Genomic DNA, 21,109 nt, shown 5'->3' with positions numbered 1-21,109 from the left:
GCTACCTTCCGTTTTTTGGTAAGTCCCATTTGTTCCCTTCATAATCATAGCAGCGTCTTCAGTTTATTCAAACTTAGCTTTATTAAACTTTGAAAGGAATATACAACATAAACAAACCAAAGCTTTTCGTCACAACTTTCTGTAGCGGTGTCTTGAATCATTTCCACGACAATAAGAACAATATTCAAACCACAACCAAATGTTTTGGAAATCCAGATAATTCAAAAACATCTACAGGTTGCAACTACTCAGGTTAGAGCAAAAATATACAAACATTTTCTTATTTTTAAATAAAGCAATGTCCATTATAAAGCATAGAAACAAAAAAGGGGAAACATGTTTCACATCTTTACAATTATCAGCCTTAATGTGGACACAGGAGGCATTTGTTTGAAACTGCTGCAGGTCTGTTGAAATGTTGAATACTGCAAGTCAGAGTTACACCAGCATTTTCATGAATGGAGCATCCACAGATGTTGAAGGAAAAAAAAAAGTCCCATGTATAAATATTAAAACATTTACCATTCAAATCAACAGAACTGGACACAGGAAAATGTAAAGTTCAATCCTTTATTCTAAAATAAATTTAGCCTTAATGAAGTTTTTGAAGAATCTTTGTGTGATTAAACCTTTGACATTTAAACTCTAGCTGAGGTTTCCGGAGAGCTAAATGCAAATATTTTTTCCTTTGTTGTGTTAGGGCTTGTTGTTCTCTCCATTTTCAACTACTTTGCATTTTTTCTCCTCGGTTGAATCTTTAAAGATGTTGGCTCTGTAGAACTTGAGCTCCTTAATGCTCTCCTGGATGTCGTCTAAAGCTCTGGAGGGAAAGAAAAGCAAAATCTTTTTACTTAAAGATCCCATGAATAAAGTCTGCCGTAAAATACAACCTGAGAATACATAAAGAATACATAAAAAACTGAATTGCCTGGGGGGGGGGGGAAATGCAGTTCCAGTTGGGGCAGTATTGGCTGATCAGGGGGACAAAAACAGACATTCCTTAAATCTTCTGATTTTTAGAACCCGTAACTGTTCTCTACGACGTTCATCTGCTTACCTATTTTTCAATCTTTTCATTAGCCTTAGTTTTGAACTGTGGGAGGATTTTATTTTTGTTTCCCACAGCTATAAGTAATTTTGGCTACTTATACTCCTTCACTTTGTAATGTTTGTTGATATAAAAGCAACTTTGTGATCTATAAATGCCAATACAGATCGATTCTTTGATTGGTCCATAGCAGCGTCCGGTCCAAATGAAGAAGACCTTTCACACAAACCATGATGGGAATCAAAGCTACCAATGTGAGAATGCTCCAAAATGGAGGGTTTTGGAAAGGCATCAAATTTAGCCAGCTTCCTTCTGGCGCACTTTTACAAAGCTTCTTTATTTCTTTAATTTAAAGGAAACTGAGGTTCAAGGTTTTGCAATTCCTCATTTGGCCACTGGAGGGTCGTCTCAAATGGAAGCAAATCATCACTACTCTTTTGAATGTATTAACGCTAAAGATAAATTATTAGAGTTGTTGAGGTGGGAAGAATCAACTTTAATCAATGTGGCTGTTTTACTTAATAATTACTGTTTATCTATCTCTATGTAAATGTTTACAACAGACAGTTAAGACATGGTTTCAGACTGACATCTTTATAGTCCCAATCCGATCATCTTTTCATCTATTTTCAAAGCGTTCCCAGTGGCCTTTTACCTATGATTATGCCTATTTTAGTCTAATTTAAAAAACGGTGTTTTCTACATAACAGCGCTCCCCGTTTACATGCTGTCCCACTAGCTTACAGTTCCTCACACCCCTGACCTATAACATTTGGAGCTATTTTTTGTCTACTCCTGATTCACAAAAACTCGAGTAAAGAAATACAAATACAGTTTGGAGTATAATTTTCTTTATACATGTCAGAAAAATACTGCATGAAGATGTTCAAAACACCAAACACAGAGTGGGGTTTTAACGAAACCCCTGTTTCTGTCCACCAAAATGTCTAAAGGTGACAAAAAGTTTTCACAGGTTGAAATATTTAGGAGAGCTGCAAGTCTCTCAGACTGATCAGATCTGCAGGTTCAGCATGAGGTCAGACAGACTGTGAAATGCTAGACTGAATTTAAACGACAAAGTCCTGAAATCTCACGTTCACGCTTGTGACAGAGTAGATCAAGTAGCAACACGCATGACTGGATTTGGAAGACTGACAGGAATAAAACATGTCATTGTTTAGGACAGCTTGAACTCATGTGGAAATGTTTTGGGGGAAATGAGAAGCAAACAAACAGAAAAAGAAAAACTAACTGAAAGGTGAGGTAATAATTTCTTGTGGATGTGTCAGAGTCTTTCCTCATTGCAGCAGATAATTCTGGTTTAGAAAGTGAGGTCATCTATGTGCCGGCTAAAAAAAACGGCTTAAAATAGAGCATATAAGCAGACCACATTTCTGAGGAAGGCAGAACGTCAATATAAAAGAGGAAACACAGCTCCATGTTCAGAATTGAATAATAGAAGAACACCACAATGTTCCAATAAAACTCCTCACCTCAAGTAATAAGGATGGGATTGGGGTGCTCATGTTTACCTTTGTACTTCACAAGAACTAGTAATTCTGCAGCTGTCATGAATATGAAAGGGGGAAGTTCTTCCATCAGCTGCAATCATTGTATATGAGAACTAGACTGAGTGACCCCTCCCCCCTCGCGTTCCAAACAGGAAGTACCTGCTGGTTCCAAGAAACAGAAATCCCAGACTTCTATAGAGAAATTAACAGTAATTACTCAGTCATTCTATTTGTCCGAATAACCATTCTTGCTAGGATACCTTTTCTTTTTTTACTTGTTCTCATTAATCCTAATTTTTAAAATATTCTGTCTGAAGTCCAAGTTATTTAAGTTATAAACTGTCCAATCAGGCGCCTCAATAAAAGCAAGCGGTCTCACGTCGAACCTTCAAAACATTTGACAGATTCTCCAGAGTTCAATTTCAGACGGTAGGGGTGTGGCCTTCTAACAAGATCCCTCCTGATGGGCGAGAGTGGTTGACATAGAAATGATGACTCGGAGCAACTGGAACCAGTCACTGCTTATTGACGTCATCTGGCGTCCGCATTGTGAAAAGATGCCACCTGAATGGATTTAGCTTTGATAAAATTTCCTTTGGCTGACATCACACTCACTCGGTCCCGCTTTCATGAACCATCAATGGCTGCAGTGTAGACGCCATAAGAAAGTGCTATGCATGAACATTGGAAGATAGCACTCGGGAGGGTGGGATGGTGCGTCTCCTGATTTCACATTTCTATGGAAGATCCGCCCACTTTGTGTTTATACTGCACCTGTAATGTAGCTGCAGTTTCTCTAAAGCAAATCCCAGTGACTGGCAGGAAGTGGACCAAATTACTGCTGAGTAATTAGCCATTGACTGGACTATATCTGATACAAATATATGTATACATGTATAACTGATTTACAATAGATGTATAAATTGAGAGCAGTTCATATGAGGTTACATGAACATCAGAAGAAGCCTCCTTTCTGCTGTAAATCACTGCGCATCATCCTTTGCTGCTTGAAAAGAATCAATCCCAAAACTCCACATTTTCCTTGATAATAAAGGTAGACAAATCCAGACCTTCCTAAAGTACCAGGTGTCTTTTTCTGCCCTAATCCACTGTTTCAACTAATGACTGAAACAGGACATTTTAGTCAGAATGTGTCCAAACTTCATAGGAAAAGAAAAAGAAGTGATACATTCCAAACGCCACGCATTGGTCATTTCTGCAGACACGGGAACATTAAGGTGTCGTTGTACATTTCATTAGTTCACGTGAGCCTAAACTATCATAAAAGAAATCTTTTTTATTTTTTTCCTCTCTCCCAGAGGTCCCAGCTTTACATATTTTTTCCTTTGAATGGAACTAAATCAGTTTGTAGTGTGTTTGTTCTCACTTACCTGTGGGAGGCTTTCTTATAAGGCACCATTTTGTATTCTTCTGGAAACCACCGTCTAAAAATGTTTGCAGAACAAATGAATGAACTTTAACTTCCCCTTCTATTTTCCTCTCATACTATGTTAAAGGAAACATTTATTTTACTGAAGTGCAGAGCTTTAACAGTGAGGATGTCTAAAAGAATTTAAGATTAAAATGCGTTTCTGATCATTCTGAGAATTTCTTTATTCAAATTGAATTGGATGGGGAGCAGATGAAGACGTCTGACGCAGCTCCTGCCGTGGACGGGCAAAAGTCTGGCTTTCTCCGCTCCGATTCTCAATCATCCACTTGCAGACAAACAGATCCGTTTACGTTTTAATTTCCTTGTCTGAGCTGCAGTCTGGCTCTAAACTGTGTGGCTGGACACCTGCCGTTTTTTTGCAAGACTAATATTACCTTGAGAGAAAAAACAAAGGCGTTACGAAATTAGCGAGGCTAACTTCCTCGCCAACAGTCCCACCCTCAACCCAAAAGCAAAAGTCTAATTAGCTCCTGCCGACATGCAGAAAACATGGATTAAAAAATGAGCCGCTTTATGAAAAACCGCACAATTGTAACTAAAAGACCACGGGGAACGATACAATAGAACAAAATATGGTTGGAGTGGGTCTTTTAACGCATTTTCTGATGATTGAGAAACTGAAGCTTAAAATTGCGTTTGAGTTTTTCTTTCTTCAAATCGTTGTGAATCAGATCTGCAGTCACACAAATACTCGCCTGCAGAGCTCCTTGATGGTGCTCACATCAATTATTCTGTAGTGAAGGTGGTGCATTAACTGAGGCATGTACTTCTCCAGGAACTTCTTGTCTGCATGAACGGAGTTCCCTGGAAAACAGCCGATTGTGAGACACCACCGTAAAGATGAGCAGCTCGTTTCAGACTTCAGCAAAACTCACCCGCAAGGGGACACTGTCCGGGTGGGGTGTGCTGTCGGATGAAGGACAGGAACTCGTATTCCGCTTGCTGAAGGCTGATTTTACTCTCTCGCACAGCCTGGGTCAGCCCTGACTAAGACAACAGAAAACAATGAAACAACCATTGTCCAACTTTCATAAATATTGCACAGGATGGGATCTGGTAATGTTTGTACACAGATGTGTGATGGCCTGTCAGAAATGAAAAGCATTTGTTTGGAAAAGGTAAGTTTTAGGTTTTCTTTGGAGTAGGACTTCCACATCTGAGGTGCATGCTGAACTGTTCTCTGCTGAATCAGCTGTCAACCCCGGACATTTGAATTGGAGTCGTAGCAGAGACAGACCAGTGCAAAAACTCCTAAGAGACCCACTCCGATCAGCTTCTCGTCTATTATAAAAGCGCTCAAGTGGTCTTAATTATCATTATGCCATTTTAAGCCAAAACCAAAAAGCTTGAGTCTTTTTCTAGGACATCATTTCTGGAGAGCAGCAGTAGTTTATTAGAATTTCATCTCTGTTGCCAAGCAGTAAGCCCACCCTCACTTCCTGTCACCCATCTGTTTACACGCTCTCCCGCTAGCTTACTGTCCCTTAAACTAGTGATGAGCCGATATCCTTTTATCCGGCAGATACGGATAACAGATACTTCCCCTGAAACTCTGGCTGATAGCTGATATTTGCAGATTTCGATACTTGCGTGTCGACAGTAACACAAAGTTTAGATTTCCTTTTTGTTACTTTATTAGAACTTTTCTTTTACTGAACAATCACATTGTACCTGACCTTTTAAAGATATAGCAAGGGATCTCAAAGTAACAAGTATTACTTTAAAATTTTAAAAATATATCTGAACATTCAGACCATTTATTAATCTAAAGCACCCCTCTGCCAGGGATCTATTAGGAATGACGTATATCCCTATCGATAATGAAATATCAGAACAAGTACTCACTATGACTCTAAACATAAGCTTCCCAATCTTTTAGGAACAAGTAGTTTTATAAAATCAAGTGTATCTAACAGTCAGAAAAATCTGTATTTTGTTTTCTTTTCCAAATCAGACTGATAAACTCATGTTTGGCAAATGTTGCCTGATAAATTACTGGCACTGATATATCGCCAATCCTTACCTCAAACCCCCAAGCTAACGTTTGCGGTGCAACAAAAATGGCGAGAAATATTGGAGCTTTCCAGCCATAAAGCTTTAAGCCGGATGCCAGCTCAGACGAGGAAAACAAAGACGCACACAGATGTATTTGTCTGTAAGTGGATGCATCAGAATCGAGCAGAGCAGGGAGCTTGTGGCCCGCCCATTCTAGTACCTACATCACATCTACAAGCTTTTCCAAACTGCATTTTTTTCCTGCTCCTGATTAACAACAATTTGAATAAAGAAATATTTTGAAATGCAATTTGAAACTTAATTTTCTTTGTATATGTTCTAACTCATGAGAAAATGCTATAAGAACATGTTAGAAATACCAAAAACACAATATTGATTGCTTTTGTTCCAACAACAGTGGCTTACCTTCCCATGATGCTCCTTGCACCAATCTGACATCTCATCCAGGAGTTTATCTGGTTGCTTAATGATCAGGTTGGGCCCCTTTCCAGAGACAGAAAAAGAATTTCTTCAAAGACGGCAACAGCTGACGCATCACTCCTGTTGATCAGCATTACCTCCACCAAAATGTTCAGGTCAGAGTCTGTGATGATGCACGCCATTTCGATGATTTGGTCCTTTTCAATATCAAGACCAGTCATCTTTAAAGACACACACAAAGATCAATGATAATAAAAAGACTGCACTAAATTTTGCTTTCATTCAACACATTTTAGGTCCAGACAAATCCAACACGGGGGGTGGGGGCAGCATTGTGATGCCACAAAACAAATAATGTTCATCCAGGACATATATACATCCATAAAAGAAATAAAATAAATGGGTATAAAATAAATATCTTATGTTTAATGACATTGATTTAAAAGCATTAGAGCGGAGTCCCACTATCATCCACTGCAAAGTCCTCTTTGCTTCTGACAGCAAAGCTGACTACAGGAGTCTGGAGCCAGGACGTCTGCTGCTCATCTCTTTAAAGCTAAAATGTCAAAGTGGATCTTTCTGGAATGTCTCACTTCTTTTCACTTGATGAAACTTAGTGTTTCTACTTGCAGTAGGGCCATTAAATCTGTGCAGCAAGTCAAAGAGGAATGAATGTTCTTGTCACAACTAACCGCTTCGAAAACTATTATTCTTTGAAGGTGCATCCTATTATGCAAGTAAAATATGAAAACGACTAAATTTAACACAGATTTCAAAGACTTCTTCTCTTCCTTTAAGGTAAAGAAAATACGTTTGAAATAATTACCCAAACAGACACAACAGTAAACCAAAGCCACTACTGTATTTTTCTCTGATGCTTCAGCCAAAACAAGTTTTTACATTTTTTAAATTGACAATTTTCACACAAATAAAAGCGTTTTCAGGTCTAGTAAAAACAAAACAAAAAAAAAACGGTCTAGCAAATAAAACCCAACAATCTTAACACCACAAACACGAAGCTAAGAAGTTGACTTATTAAAATAAATCAAAATAAGCATCCCGGCTAAGCTAGCAGCATCAGTTTAAAGTTTCCAACGTTACTCTATTTGAGAAAGTTTTAGGATGAAACATTTTTAGCAGGCCTCTAGTCTAGTACAAACAAATGTGTTTTGTAATATTAAGTTAGAATTTGGAGTTCAACTAATATTTTTGAATAGCTGTGAGAGTTATCATCATTTATTGTGAAACCCCATCATCCCACCGACTGACTAAGGGACATTCCAACGTCCCCTAACGGTACAACATGAGAAACAGCTGCAGCAAGTTTCTCCATGCGACTTGCCTCCAGGTCAACCCACACCATTCTGTGGGACATCTCCGACGATGACATGTCGACTCCGCCGGAGTCCGAAACAAAACTTAACCTGGAGACTAAACTCAAGGCCGCGGAACGCGGACAAACGTCCTGTTTAAACTGGTTGCCGAGGAGAACTTTGACACCGCGTGAATGTCCGCGTGCAAGAAGAGCCACGGGGAATTTTCTAAAGCATCCAGACCCAAGAGAAGCAAAGACGAAACGTGATGGACCACGCCAACACGCCGTCATGCTGCATGCACACTTCCGCTTCCGTCTCTTTCGCTTGTTCAATGGGAGCAGGCGTTCACTGTTTGGGGCGCTTTCGCGCCACCTGCTGGAAACAAACCGCATGTGTCCACATGGAAAACAGTCATTTTACGGTACTTTCTAGGATGAAAATACAGTAATGCTCTCTCATTGACTATGCTCGTCAGCCTACTCCAACGCTTTTTCGTTTTTTTTAGGGATGAAATTTGAATAAGAGTGAAGTCTGTTGTGGGTGTGTGGAAGGTTAACTCCTTGACATCTGAATTTATTTCCAACTATGAAAAATCACAGATGTTTATACTTTAAATTAGTTGTCTAACTAAGTTAATTTTGGAGCAGAAGTGGTTTGATACATATTTGCATCAGTAGGCATCAATGGTATGATAAAGAATAGAATAGAATAGATCTTTTTTTTAGTCAGTGGCACAGGTACAATGCAATTAGAAGTGGTTCATCAACCCAAAAACCTATGACTAAAAATAATAACTAATAGATAAAATACATAATACGTGCATTATGCTTTAACTAAAAACACGAAATTAACATTTCTTTTCATATTTATGAGATCCACGTTTTATTTTTTAGTTTTTTTTTTATTTCTGATAAATCAAATAATTATGTGACGGAACTGCTTTTCAATGTGTTTACCTGTGACTTCATAAAGTCCATCTATTCATGCATTTTTCTATGACACGATTTGATTTCTCTTTCGTCAAGGCTTAATCTTCACTTTTTCTTTGTTGACTCTTCCCCAAAATGATGTTTCTCTCTGTCAAAGTAATATTTCGTTTCTTTCACTTCTCATGTTTGCTTCTAACCTTGTTCTGTCTGCTTTTGGAAAATAGTTTTCCTCATTGGATTCATATGATTTCTATCAAAGTTGTGTAAATATGGCATTTAAATATTTATTTTTCCAGGTCCAGTGTTAAAAGCTGTACAGTTTTGGCAGCACACGATGACAGCAACACATACACATTTTTATATGGTGCAGCAGATTATTTTAAAAGAAAACCACAAGCCTTTTATCCTTTAATTGTAACTATTCTAGGGTGTCGTGCACATGTTCTTCACATAAATATTACCTATAGTTTTTTATTATTCCACTCCCACATTTGCAATTTATATTTTAATGAATCAGCCGCACACGCTGTGCTTCTCCTGCTGAGTTCTCACGCAGCACTGATTAGCAGAAATGTGGGGCACGGAGCAAAAATAAAGAGCAGAGGAGCTGCTGAGCTTTAGATTAATGTGTTTGCAACTGCTTTCCTATAGTGACCAATCTCTAAAATATAGAAGAATCAAACTAGGGCTGAAAATTCAGTCATAGTGACTGCCTTGATGCATGCAGTTCTGAGCTTAAATACTCAATCCAATCATCTTTTGATTTATCCTAAAAGTGTTCTTTTAATTATGATTATGCAGTTTTTAGCCAACAAATAAATAAATAAGGACACAATTTCTAAACAAAGGTAATAATAGTTAGTAAAGAATTTGCCTCTTAATTGTGGGCGGGACTGTTGGCACGGAGTAAGCCTTTCCTCACTTACCAATATCCATCTGTTTACACTCTCTCCCGCTAAGTTAGAGCCCCTCACAACCTAACATTACTAGTGCAGCAAAATGGCGAGTAATATTGGAGCAATCCAGCTGTACAGTTTTGAACAAGATACCAGCTCGGACGAGGAAAACAAAGACGAACGTGGATCTGTTTGTCTGCAAGTGGAAGCATCAGAATGAAACCAAGCAGGGAGCTTGGAATTGCGTCTGAGTCACAGCTACAGGCTTTTTCAAACAGCACTTTTTCATCTGCTCCTGATTCACAATGAGCTGAATAAGGAAAAACTCAGAAATGCAATTTTATGCTTCATTTTCTTTACATATGTCCTCCATCATCCAAAAAAATGCTACACAGTTTTTATTGGACTGGGTCTTCAAAAATGAAAAATATGCTCCAGTGATTGACAAACAGACGTGCCGCTTAAAATCATGAAAAAGTTGAAGGGCAGCATATTTGTAAGCAGTATGCTAAAGAGTTAACCACACAACCAATGTCAGTCCTTGGATTTGACCTTTAATCCTTACAGCAGGCATCTAGATTATTGCAATTAAGGAATGAAGATTATGGGACAAATTGTGCTTTGCTCCTAGAGTTGAGACAGAGACTAGGAAATAATATTAAAATGCCTAAAAATCAAATATTATTTTAAAAATCCTTTTTTTTTTGGAGAAATACATATATTGTGATACATCTACAGGAGCTGTAAGGCTGCAGAAAAGGGTTGTGGGGGTGTTCTTCCCCTAAGGATGTCTGTGTTGGGACAAATTTTAACTGTAGAGGTCCCCATCCTCCTGCAGCTGCACACGCCCCTGCGCTGCACCGCCTCTCCTTGCAGCGGACCACCCGACAGCAGCAGGGAGGCTTTATTGCATCTCAGAGGACAAAAGTGGCTTCTTTTGCTTGGTGAGCAGAGCGCAAGATGCTGCCGCGCGCTCCTGGAATAAGGGCGCTGACTCCGTGAGCCGCGGCGCGTGCTGGGCTCGTGCGCCACGCTTTGTTCCACCATCCGGAGTTCCGGATCACTCCATCCAGCCTGTGACAGGAACAACCTTCACAGTCGCCCGCTGAGGCCGACCCCACTGCTGGAATTTGTCCTTGCTGGACGCTGGGATGCCGGCTTCTCCTCTCATCCCTGCGCTCCTGCGTGAGTTTCTGCATGTTTGATATCATTTGGTCTGCTTGTCCTCACTAAGAAACGCTTTAAGGATCTCAGTCCTAATTCTGTCAGCGATGCTGCTCAGTCTGGAGCTCGACAACACACAGAGGTGGGTAGTAACGACTCTGTCACATTTTATTTGGTAACTTTGGGGAAAATCCTTATCCACAGAGCAGTTTTTCTGCATCCTGCTTTGTTCTTTTACTTATTAGGGATGAAAAAACTCTCAACTGCAATGAGCTGCATTCATCTGGTTACTTTTTTTGGGTATCATTTATTCTAAGGATGCATAACAAAAGCAGTACAATTTTGGTGTTAAGCAAAATGCCTAAAAATGAAACAATCTGCCAGCAGTCTGCTATGACTATGATGAACTCATCTGTAAGCAAGAGACTGAGACATAAAAAAAACTTGTGAAGAAGCAGTGATGCATGGCTGGGTATTACAGCACTTTTCATCCAAAAATGCACTCCAAAAAAGAGAGTCATGATTTTTATCTTATCTTCATCAAGGTTATCAGCACCAACAATGCCTTTTAATTATTGGTGTATAGAATGTCCGTAAAAACCTCTGCATCAGCATTTTAATTTACCCATCAGGGAAGGTCTTTATTTTTTTGTCAAACCACTGATTTTATTTGTTTATTTTAAATTTCACTCTAAAATATTGATGCATACTAGAATTTTCACTTTTTAAAAATAATTATGCACACAGTATACTTGAAACAAGATGTTCAAACCAAGCCCCCACTTGTTCCAAACTGAAATAAACCAAAATATCAACAGTTGCAGTTCCTCAAATGACCACTGGAGGCTGGTATCAAATACAACCGATTTCCAACTGAACCACAGGTTAAGAAGTTGATTTAACACTAAACATAAGCATATTTATAGCATGGTTTAAATCTTTTTGCTTTATTTTTTTACAGCTGTGTGTGTGTGGAAGTGGGGGATTACAGGGTTTAAATTACATTTTTTAATTTTGTTAGATCTACATTTGAGGGATATTCAAAGTGTGTTTCTTTGATTACCAGGTGGTTGAAGCGGCAGTTGGACATAACCAAACTTTCCCTTTACTTTGTCGCACCCTATCAACCATATTCAGCACATTGTTGGGGTGGGCGGAGCCATCTCTGCTCAAGTGTCCGTATCACTTTATTTTAACAGTTTAGAATCTTATTGATTGAGTGTTTCAAAGCAAATCAAATCAAACTCTATTTGTATAGCTTTTTAACATGCTATGGTGTCCAACACAAAGTGCTGGACACCAGAACAAAAAATATAAAACACTTAATTAAATGAAAAAGGATATCTACTTTTTACTTCTAATTGAATGTTTTATATACTCCTATTTGAATACACCAGAGCTCGAAAATTATGCTGACAGATGAATCTGTCCGTCTGCTGTCAAATCCCTCTTTTTCTTTTCTATTTTGTTTTGTTTTATTAGAAGAATGACCAAAAATTCTCACTTCCAGTAAGAATGACCTCCTGCTTGCTTTTCCTGTGCTGTTTGCTTTGTGTGTCTGTACCACAAACTCTGACTGACTCACTGGACAAGTTGTAAATAAAACAAGGCGACACGTCTCTCCGTCCTGCACCTATCAGTCCCTCCAGGTAAAGCAAAGAAACAGGAAATCTTCCTCCCCAGCAGATAGTAAAGATTGTGGCATTTACGGTAAATACAACACCACATGTAATTGCCTATGAATTAATATTATTATTGTTAAGAAACATTTTAAAGGAACCTTTATCAAAAAATAAACATTTTACCAACATGGAAATAGACTAACACTCTTAACTTTAAAAAAAATTGAATTATTGCCTGAAATTGAAGTTAATAAAATAAATATGCGTTTTTGCTCATTTAAAATAGCTTATATTTTCATGTGAGGTTAAGTCAAACCATAATATAGAATGAAAAGTTGTTGAATAGATCTTGGATCATGGTTTCACTGAATTTCTTTCTTTAAAATAAAATTATCTGAAGTAAAGTGTGGTGCAGTGTCTCAGCCAAGGACACCTTGGCATGCAGAGGGGATGGGGATTGAGGTGTTCTTTATGGATGATGATTACTCTATGAAAAAAGCCATGGCTGTTAAATGTTCATGGCATTAAACACATGACCATCTGACCTGAGTGACCGTTCTTGATTTAACTATGATAAAAGGCATGACGGCCTCTGAGACGAAGGCGTTGTGCACAGAAGGTTTAGAGTTGCGGGGATGCTTTGTGCTTTTGCATGTAACCACTGTGAAAATGGGGTATGTCGGAGGAAAGGCTGGTCTTCTCACGCCAGAGTTAATTTCTCTGGAAATTTCTTTTCATTTGGTTGTAAAAGCTTCTCTGAACTCTAGTTTGCAGATGGAAAATTCAGCAGAACAAGGATTGCTTTAACTCCTTAATAAACCGAGGGATTTGGGTTGAATTGGAGGGAAGTACTCGTCTCACTCACTGCTTTCACTCATGCTGCTTCAAAGCTACAATCAGACTGCCCTCTGCAACACGAATTCAAGCAGCCATTTCCAACAAAAAGTCTATGGAAACATGCGTTTCGATATGTTACATTCAAGCTCGTTTTTAAGTTGGATTTTGGGGCTTTGGGTACAAAACGCGCAACCAAGGAACGCCCATTGAATGTTAAACCAGTTCAACTTTGACCATTTGTGCTACACACGCATGATGTGCATTACAGAACGTGCTAAACAGGCATCCTTAACGCACTTTTGCATATGGTGTCCACACTGGACTGTGGTTATCTGATACTAGCACATGTACCTGTATTTTCATGAGTAGCTGCATTGAAAGTTAAACCAGATCAAGCTTTGACCAATCAGGGATTTTTATTTTGTAGTTATGTATGGATGACATCCTTTTAATTCATGTAAGTACCAACCGTTTAAAAAGTGATTACAAAGGACAAATTGATTTGCAGTTTGTGCCTAGTCAAAATTCTATGACACCAAGTCTTTCATATATTTGAATAGAGCTTTGACGGACATGCGGTTGTAAATAGGAGAAAAAGAAAAAGAAGAAGAAGCCCTCACTGCTTGTCCAGTGTGAACACCATGAGCTAAACAGACGTTCAAGAACGAGCCTCACGTGCTCGATGTGAATGTGGCATTAGCTTGAATCAAAGACTGAAGTAGCCCGGAAAATCCCACAGTTCCAGAAGCTCTCTTGGGGGAAACAGACTCAAAGAAGCCCTGAACGAAAACAAGGAAGAAAGAAGAAATCAAACTTGTCTCACTAATCTGACTGTCAAGTATTAATAAGCACTTTTAGCTTCTCACTAAACCATATTTACCTACCAGATATTTTTGAACTTTTTCATTAATTTTCACAGTGGACTGTTTTTGTTTTATTTTTTTTATTTTTATTTTCAATTCAAAGACTCTGATGAAAATCGTGTTTTTAGCATGTCCTTGTAGTATTTTTCTCATGATGAAGAACTTAAATAAAATAGCTTATTTGTTACAAAGAAAATATGTGGGTGGGCCACAAGCTCCCTGCTGCACTTTACTCTGATGCATCGTAGACGACTAGATCCACGATCTTTGTTTTCCTCGTCTGAGCTGGCATCTGGCTCAAAACTGTACGTCTGGACAGCTCAGTAATACTCACCATTATTGTTAAACACCAAGAGTGTCAGGTTGGGGGTGTGAGGGGCTGTGAGCTGGCGGGAGAGAACCAGTGACGTGCAGTCAGGAGAGGCAGGTGAGGCTGTGCCTCACCTGTCATTATGGGAAGAAAAGAGAAAAAATAAATTCAATTATTATATTTAATCAGTAATTTGTGCTTTGCAGTCATTTTCCATTTAAATGTACCATTTTTGGGTGTTTTTTTCTTTTTTTTCCGCATTTGCCGTTCAGATACTAAAAAGTGACGTGCGCTGAGGCACCAGCCCGCTGAGCCTCACCTTGGATTGCGCAATACCTATGCAGTCAGACGGTACTGCTGTCTCTCTGTATGTCGGTTCAATCACTTGTACTATATGAGCTGAGTTTACATAATTTAACAGATGTATATGATGTACAGTGTTTTTTTATAAATAACTGTATGTGAGGGACGTGTTTCTTGTGCTGAGCGCTAAACGCCGGCAAAAAAGCCGCTGGGTGAGGCCAGACATTCTCGTGCCTCATGTTAGGGGGCGCCGGTGAGCCCTGAGATTATGACGCTAAAAAATACTAGAAGAAGTGATAGCAAGCGGCAAGTCATTTTCTTCAGAAGGAGCGGCGTACGGACTTTATTTACAAGTAAAGGTAAGATGATAACAACGTTTGTGCTTTTTTCTATGCTGCAGTTTGTATATGAAAAAAACATGTTGAAATGATATTTTAAACAAAACACTTTAACTGTTGTCAATTAAATGGTGAATAAGTTATTCAGTATGGATCATATGTTTGTAAATCTGACTGATTACGTCAGTGCCTCACCAGCCATTAACCTCACCGCACGTCACTGGAGAGAACGTAAATAGATAACTCTTAGCTAAAGGGAAGGGGGGTGGGTTTGCTCTGCCAGCAAGGTCTCACCCAAAACTCAGAGGTAAATTTTGAACGAACTCCTGCCGCTCTGCAGAAAATATGTCCTTGAAAAAAAGTGGATCTTTAATGATGCAGTTTACTCCCTTTGGTTTGTTTCAGCTCTTTAGTCTGGATAAAGTTGATCTGCATTTACACTAAAGTGATCCCCACCAGAATATGATATCAACTGAACCAAGTTTGACAGGAACTGAGTGGAACAGGGTTTGTTTATTAATTTCACACCAGTCAGAGGAAATAAATCCTGATGCAAGAGAGACAGAAGTCTCATACACGTTATGCATAAAAGATAAACAACCACATTCTGAGTACGAAAGAATCAAAGAGTTTGAGATATGCCTCTTTGGTCGGGCGTGGTGAAGGACTTGTGATAGTCAGAGCACTATTCAGTCAGTGCTCATTTTGGACAATTGTAGGAAGAGAAAGCAAACCAAAAGAAGCTGTTTTGACGTTATTTCACCAATTTGAAGCAAGTCAAGGGACTATCCCAATGTAAAAGCATGTTTATTCCCTAAAGGAAGGTGTTAAGATGACTCAATGCCTCCACACTTGCAGTATTGCTTTGCAAAAATAATTAAAAGGCTTTTGCTTTAGCTTTTGCAATAGTTTAAAGGTTTTAGCTATTTGTAGATCTCAAAATCTTTTTCTCTGTAGATGTTTGTGATTCCAAGACCATTTTTTTAACCAAAAGTAATAGCAGCTATCTCTATTGCAGATAAGACTCCGACTACTACTGAGTAAAAATATAAAAAAAACATAAAAATGAATTGAAATACCTTTTATGTTTTGGTTTTCACTTGACCTTGTGCATTCCTATTTCCTAGATGTACCACATGATTGTGTGTTTTTTGTGTTGCATTTTTTAGGCCACTGTCAACAGAAGAGATTGGACAAAAAAACAGTAATACCAACTGTGAAGTCAATTTATTGGGAAAGTTGTTGAAACTTGGTGGGAAAAAATTAATTTTACATTAAAAAAATAGATTTGAAGGAGCCTGGAAACCTGAAAAGTAAATAAAATATCCCAAACTGAGAGTTACTTTACAAATCTGGCAGCTGGATTAGTGAAGATAGGATAAGAAATGTAAAGGTGTCAGCTTGAAGGTGTTTGGATAAGATGAAGGCGTGTCAGGAATTGATTGGAGAGAAGCTGATACATGAAGAATAGTCTCTGACTAGACTTTTGCCTTATATTATCTTGTTAAAACATGTTAAAAACACCAAAACACATTTTTTTGGAGTGGATCTGTAAAATGACCTTATATTTAATAAACATACAGTATATTCAATGTGAATAGGTTTTCTTTTATGAACCAAATACTTGATGTCTTAAACACTCCCTTGTCATATATATATATATAGTCTATATAGACAACCTTTTCATATTAATTGAAGAAAGATCATGACATAACACCTGTCTTCTGCCCCACTTTGTCCTGTGCCGAGTCACAGGGTTGCTGGAGCCTATCCCAGCTACTTTAGGGTCAAATGCAGGGTATATTTATGAATCAACATTTTTTACAAAAACTCATTTTTATTGTTTTTGTGCTGCTTGTGTGATAGAATACATCTATTCCCATAGCAGTACAGAGTCCTGAAAGTATCAACAGCGGTCCAGTTGTTGATGGGAAGATGGGAGCGTTCATTAGACGCTTCATGGGAAGTTCAGTGGTCCATGAAAAAAACAGCATGTTCTACCTCACGGCTTTTCTTGTGGTTTAATACGTGTCTTTGGCTACTAATTAAATGCTGCTGAACAAACTGAACGAGGCCAAAATTCAGACTTAGATGTGATTGTGTACTGTGGTGAAGTCCAAAGCTCATCGACTGAAAACACATTTAATGGGCTGCTCTCTGTGGCACGCTGTTCATGATCATTCAGCAGATTCCCGCTATGTGTTCAAAATGCACGAATTAATGGGAAATGATTACTTTTGTGCGTGCAAGCTGGATTGTCATGAGGTGCAATGATCAGGATCATCAGGGGAATATGTCTTTGCTGGTTCTGAGGTTATGGTTCAAATGCTTCTTTCAAATCCTTTTCTTGACTTCCTGATTGAAGCCCTTTTTGAACGAAAATTGAAACTTGGGTCAATTTACCTTGTAACCTCTTACCAGTGCTTGCTTCTATGCTTCTATGTTTTTAGAAAACTTACAGGGAGATGATATTTTCGCTGAACTGAGAACTTATATTATATTCATCCTAAATGCATAAAAAAGTGTGACTATTTGATTTACAGATAATTGCAAAATCGGCTGTATGGTGGTGTAGTGGTTGGCCCTATTGCTAACCTTTGAGAAGGTTCAAATCCCGGTTGCAACCTTTCAGTGTGAAGTTTGCATGCACATGTACACTGGCTTCCTCCCACAGTCCTAAAACAGGTTTCACAGATTAACTGAAATTTTTAAATTGCCCCTAGATGTGAGTGTGTGGCCCTGCAACATATTAGCAATCTGCCTTCACAAAAAAACGCTGGGTTAGTATAGTATAACTTCTTTTTTGTTTCCCTGTCCACATGTTGCCTTACTGGTTGACAAAAGTGAACTGAAAGAATGGTATATGAACATGATTTTTTTTGTTCCATTGGTGCTCAATTCTCTGAAGAGTCTCTTGCATTTGTCTCTTTCCTCCATCCACACTCTCTTTTAAGACTCTTTCCGTGACATCTGTGATAAAGTTTTCCTATGATACTTCACAGAGTCAGAGGAGGTGTCAGTGCCTCCTCTGAGCTGATCACACAAACGATCATCTGAGATGTGTCTGTCACCTCGCCTCTATATTTAGAGGAGATCATCAGTGGCAGGCCAAAGGATCCTTCATGCGTGGAGATTGGTGAATCTCCGGTGCCAGGGGTTAGGATGTGACATCTTGTCGCACTCTGGTCTTAAATCTCTGGCAGCTGCCCCCTCTTATTTCCCCCTCAACCTCCTCTTCCTCTTTTTTTCCCCCTTTCGACTTTCTACCTCCAAAGTGTGCCTTTAAATTCGTGTAATACTGTTATTTTTGTAAGTAAACCTGACAACGGAAGGGAAGATAGCTGTCGAGTTGTCAGTCTGTGCACTGTAGAACTAATGTCCGCGGATCCCCCCCCCCATGCCATAACTTCTTCGTATCACTCTAGGTTTACCTTAGGCCTCTCCACAAATGCTTGTCAGCATCTCACTCAGATTCCTGTCATATCACATTCTTCCACTTTGCCAGAGCAAAACCTTTGTGCAACACGCAAATACTTTCACTCAAACAGAGGTGCAGTCCCTTTGAGGATGAGACACACCTTCATTTGTGTTGTTTTACATGCAAGCAGGAAGAGAAACGATGCTGTTCTTTTTAGGATTCACATGAGGAACAATGTTTAAGTAAAAAAAGAGAATCTACTAAATCTACTAATTTTACAGCTTGCAGAATCCCAAACTGCCCAGATATCAAATAGTTAATCTTTTATATAACTTCATGAAAATTGAAAACGGTAAACAAAGCATGTTGGGAAAACATTTTCTAAACTGCTATAGTTTCCCCTGATGTTTTCTCTCCAAAGCTACAGACATACTGTGCATGTGACGCGTGTTCAAGAACGTGCATAACTCAGTTAAACCCGTGGTATTCACATTGGACAAGCAGGGAGGGGCTTCTTCTGTTTCTTTTTCTAATGTTTACTGGTGCATGTCCGCCACCTACAGTTGGAAGAGACTGTTTGAAATGTCAAAGCAGTGCTAATCTTCGATACATAAAAGACTTGGTGTCATAGAATTCCGTCCAGACACAAACTGCAATTATTAATTTCTCCTCTGTGATTTTTATTGGTTTGAACTTTGGTGACTTAAAAAGGACACCATTTATATGTCACTACCAAATCCAAGTAGTTGACTGGTCAAAGTTCAATCTGGTTTAACTTTCAACTTACATTCAAAGGCCGCATGGTTTGTACGTAGCGCTCAAAAAGAGTCCTATAGAAACTTGCGTAGCTACATGTGAAGGTGAGAATTTTGAACGTGGAAACACAGCTTTACATAGACCTTTCATTGGAAGTGACAACTTGAATGTATGTTGTCGAGGGCGATATGAAGTTAGCTTTGTATGTTTACATTTTACACAACTGTAATATGCTAGGAAAATGTTACGCTTATTTCTGCTTTTTAAATTTACATCTTTTAGAGAATAAAAACAGTTATAGCTGTCCAAAGTTATGTTTTTTTCAAAGCCCCAGTCCAATCATCTATTGACCATTGGCACAGCTTGAGGCCCATCCATGCGTATTTTTCATGCCACATCTCTTTCAAACAGCATTTTTTATCTGCTTCTGATTCACCACAATTTAAATAAAGAAATACTCAGAAATGCAATTTTAAGCTTTATCATCTTTTTATATGTCCTCTATCATCAGAAAAACATCACAAGAACATGTTCAAAACACCAAAAACACAAATTTCATCAGAGTGGGTCTCTGATATACATCTATATCATTACCAAAGAAACAAAGTATGGTGCAAAACAATTTCTAGTATTATTCTTTTTTCTGACGGCAAGTGTGTGATGTGATCAAGTGGAAGTCATTTAGGCAGCATCTCTGGGTGAAGAGGGAGTTTTAATTAGTTGAGTGCTGCAGCTGACAAGGAACTCACCCTGCATCACCTCCTTCCCTCCCTGCAACCCTTTCACATCTTCGTCTGTCTCTCACCTCTTCCCGCTTCCTGCTCACAGTCTGTCAATCTTCCAAAGCCTAAGTGGAGGCAGATGGAAGACAAGGCACATTTCAAACACCGCAACTGGAGTGCTTTACACTTGCACAGAGAAATGCAGCGAAACCCAAAAAAGGTTATTTATATACGACGATTGGGAAGCATGGATTTTTCTTAATCCGTTTCACCACTTCAAATAAATCTCGAGGCACCTGCAGGGGTTATTTTTGTCTAACGTGAGAGCCTTCCAGTGCTGATGTGGAGAATTGAAGGTCTCCTGTGCGGGAGAGGACCTCTCAGTACCCTACCCGCCAATTTTAACTGCACCCCCTTAGTACACACACACCTTTTACACCTCAAAATATACACAAACACACATTCGTGCACACATACACCCTCACACACAGGCATTTTGCAAGGAAGGTGGGACCATCTGTCCCCTACCCCATCCCTGGTAGGGGGTACTGGGCTCTTGGCAACGGCGGCCGTGTTCCCTGGGTGCTGGCTTCCTGGACCCGGCGGCCCTCTCTCCAAGCAGGGAGAGGGATCCCTGAGCTTTCTGGCAAGGCCAAGAGCCGGGGATCACATCACATCTCTTGTTCTCTATCTTGTAGATGTGTAATAAATATGAACCTGACCCTAATAAGTATAACCATCCTGCAACTTGTTGCTTTATGCTGCTTCATGGTCCCCCCCCCCCTTCTATAATCACCCTTCTACCCCCCCACCCCCCCCTAACATCCCTCTCTCTTCTTCCCTCCTTTCCTTTTCCGTCCAGTCCAACACAAAAGATTTTCAAATATGATTAAAATGATTAAAGTTTGGCCTCGATTACAAAAGGGGTTTATTCAGACATACCTCTGGTTTGTCTGAAGATTCCTAACCCCTGTTGTTAAAGTAAAATATGTCCAACACAAGAGGCCTTTAGCTCTCATCTGTTTACCCAGCTGTTGGAGAGGACAAGTTAAAAAAAAAAAAAAAGAGGTCTCCTGTGCTGATTAACCAAGATGAGAAACATTTAATGCATGTGATGTCCGGCGGGGCGGGACTTTCTTTTTGGGGTTTTAATAGAAAAGAAACAGTGGCTGTAACGTGGATTAAAA

At 39.1% G+C, this 21,109-nt stretch overlaps 2 protein-coding genes across 2 annotated transcripts in view; one reads left to right on the top strand and one right to left on the bottom strand.

The window, feature by feature from the left end:
• Positions 1 to 57: 57 nt before the first annotated feature.
• rexo2 (RNA exonuclease 2) lies at positions 58 to 8,098 on the bottom strand. The gene is made up of 7 exons (XM_004076230.4): positions 7,791 to 8,098; positions 6,586 to 6,669; positions 6,434 to 6,511; positions 4,888 to 4,999; positions 4,708 to 4,816; positions 3,951 to 4,004; positions 58 to 820 (listed from the first exon to the last, which is right to left on the bottom strand). The coding sequence occupies exons 1-7, from the start codon at positions 8,052 to 8,054 to the stop codon at positions 697 to 699; spliced, it is 825 nt and encodes a 274-aa protein (XP_004076278.1). The 5' UTR covers positions 8,055 to 8,098; the 3' UTR covers positions 58 to 696.
• Positions 8,099 to 10,432: 2,334 nt separating this feature from the next.
• LOC101156758 (CXADR-like membrane protein) overlaps positions 10,433 to 21,109 on the top strand; it is a 51,289-nt gene continuing 40,612 nt past the window's right edge. The window contains exon 1 of the mRNA XM_004076326.4: positions 10,433 to 10,774. Coding sequence (XP_004076374.1) covers positions 10,741 to 10,774 — 34 coding nt within the window. The 5' untranslated portion in view covers positions 10,433 to 10,740. The remainder of the gene's footprint in view (positions 10,775 to 21,109) is intronic.

This window comes from Oryzias latipes, chromosome 14 (genome assembly GCF_002234675.1).
Source record: "Oryzias latipes chromosome 14, ASM223467v1".
Lineage (NCBI taxonomy): Eukaryota > Metazoa > Chordata > Actinopteri > Beloniformes > Adrianichthyidae > Oryzias > Oryzias latipes.
Note: the sequence above shows the minus strand (reverse complement) of the source record. Positions and strands in the feature narration are given on the sequence as shown.

Coding starts and splice junctions, on each gene's coding strand:
- rexo2 (XM_004076230.4), bottom strand. CDS start 8,054: ATGACGGCGTGTTGGCGTGGTCCATCACGTTTCGTCTTTGCTTCTCTT. Junction 6,512..6,585: donor ACCTGAACATTTTGGTGGAG/GTAATGCTGATC, acceptor GTCTCTGGAAAG/GGGCCCAACCTGATCATTAA. Junction 4,005..4,707: donor ACCATCAAGGAGCTCTGCAG/GCGAGTATTTGT, acceptor AAACATTTTTAG/ACGGTGGTTTCCAGAAGAAT.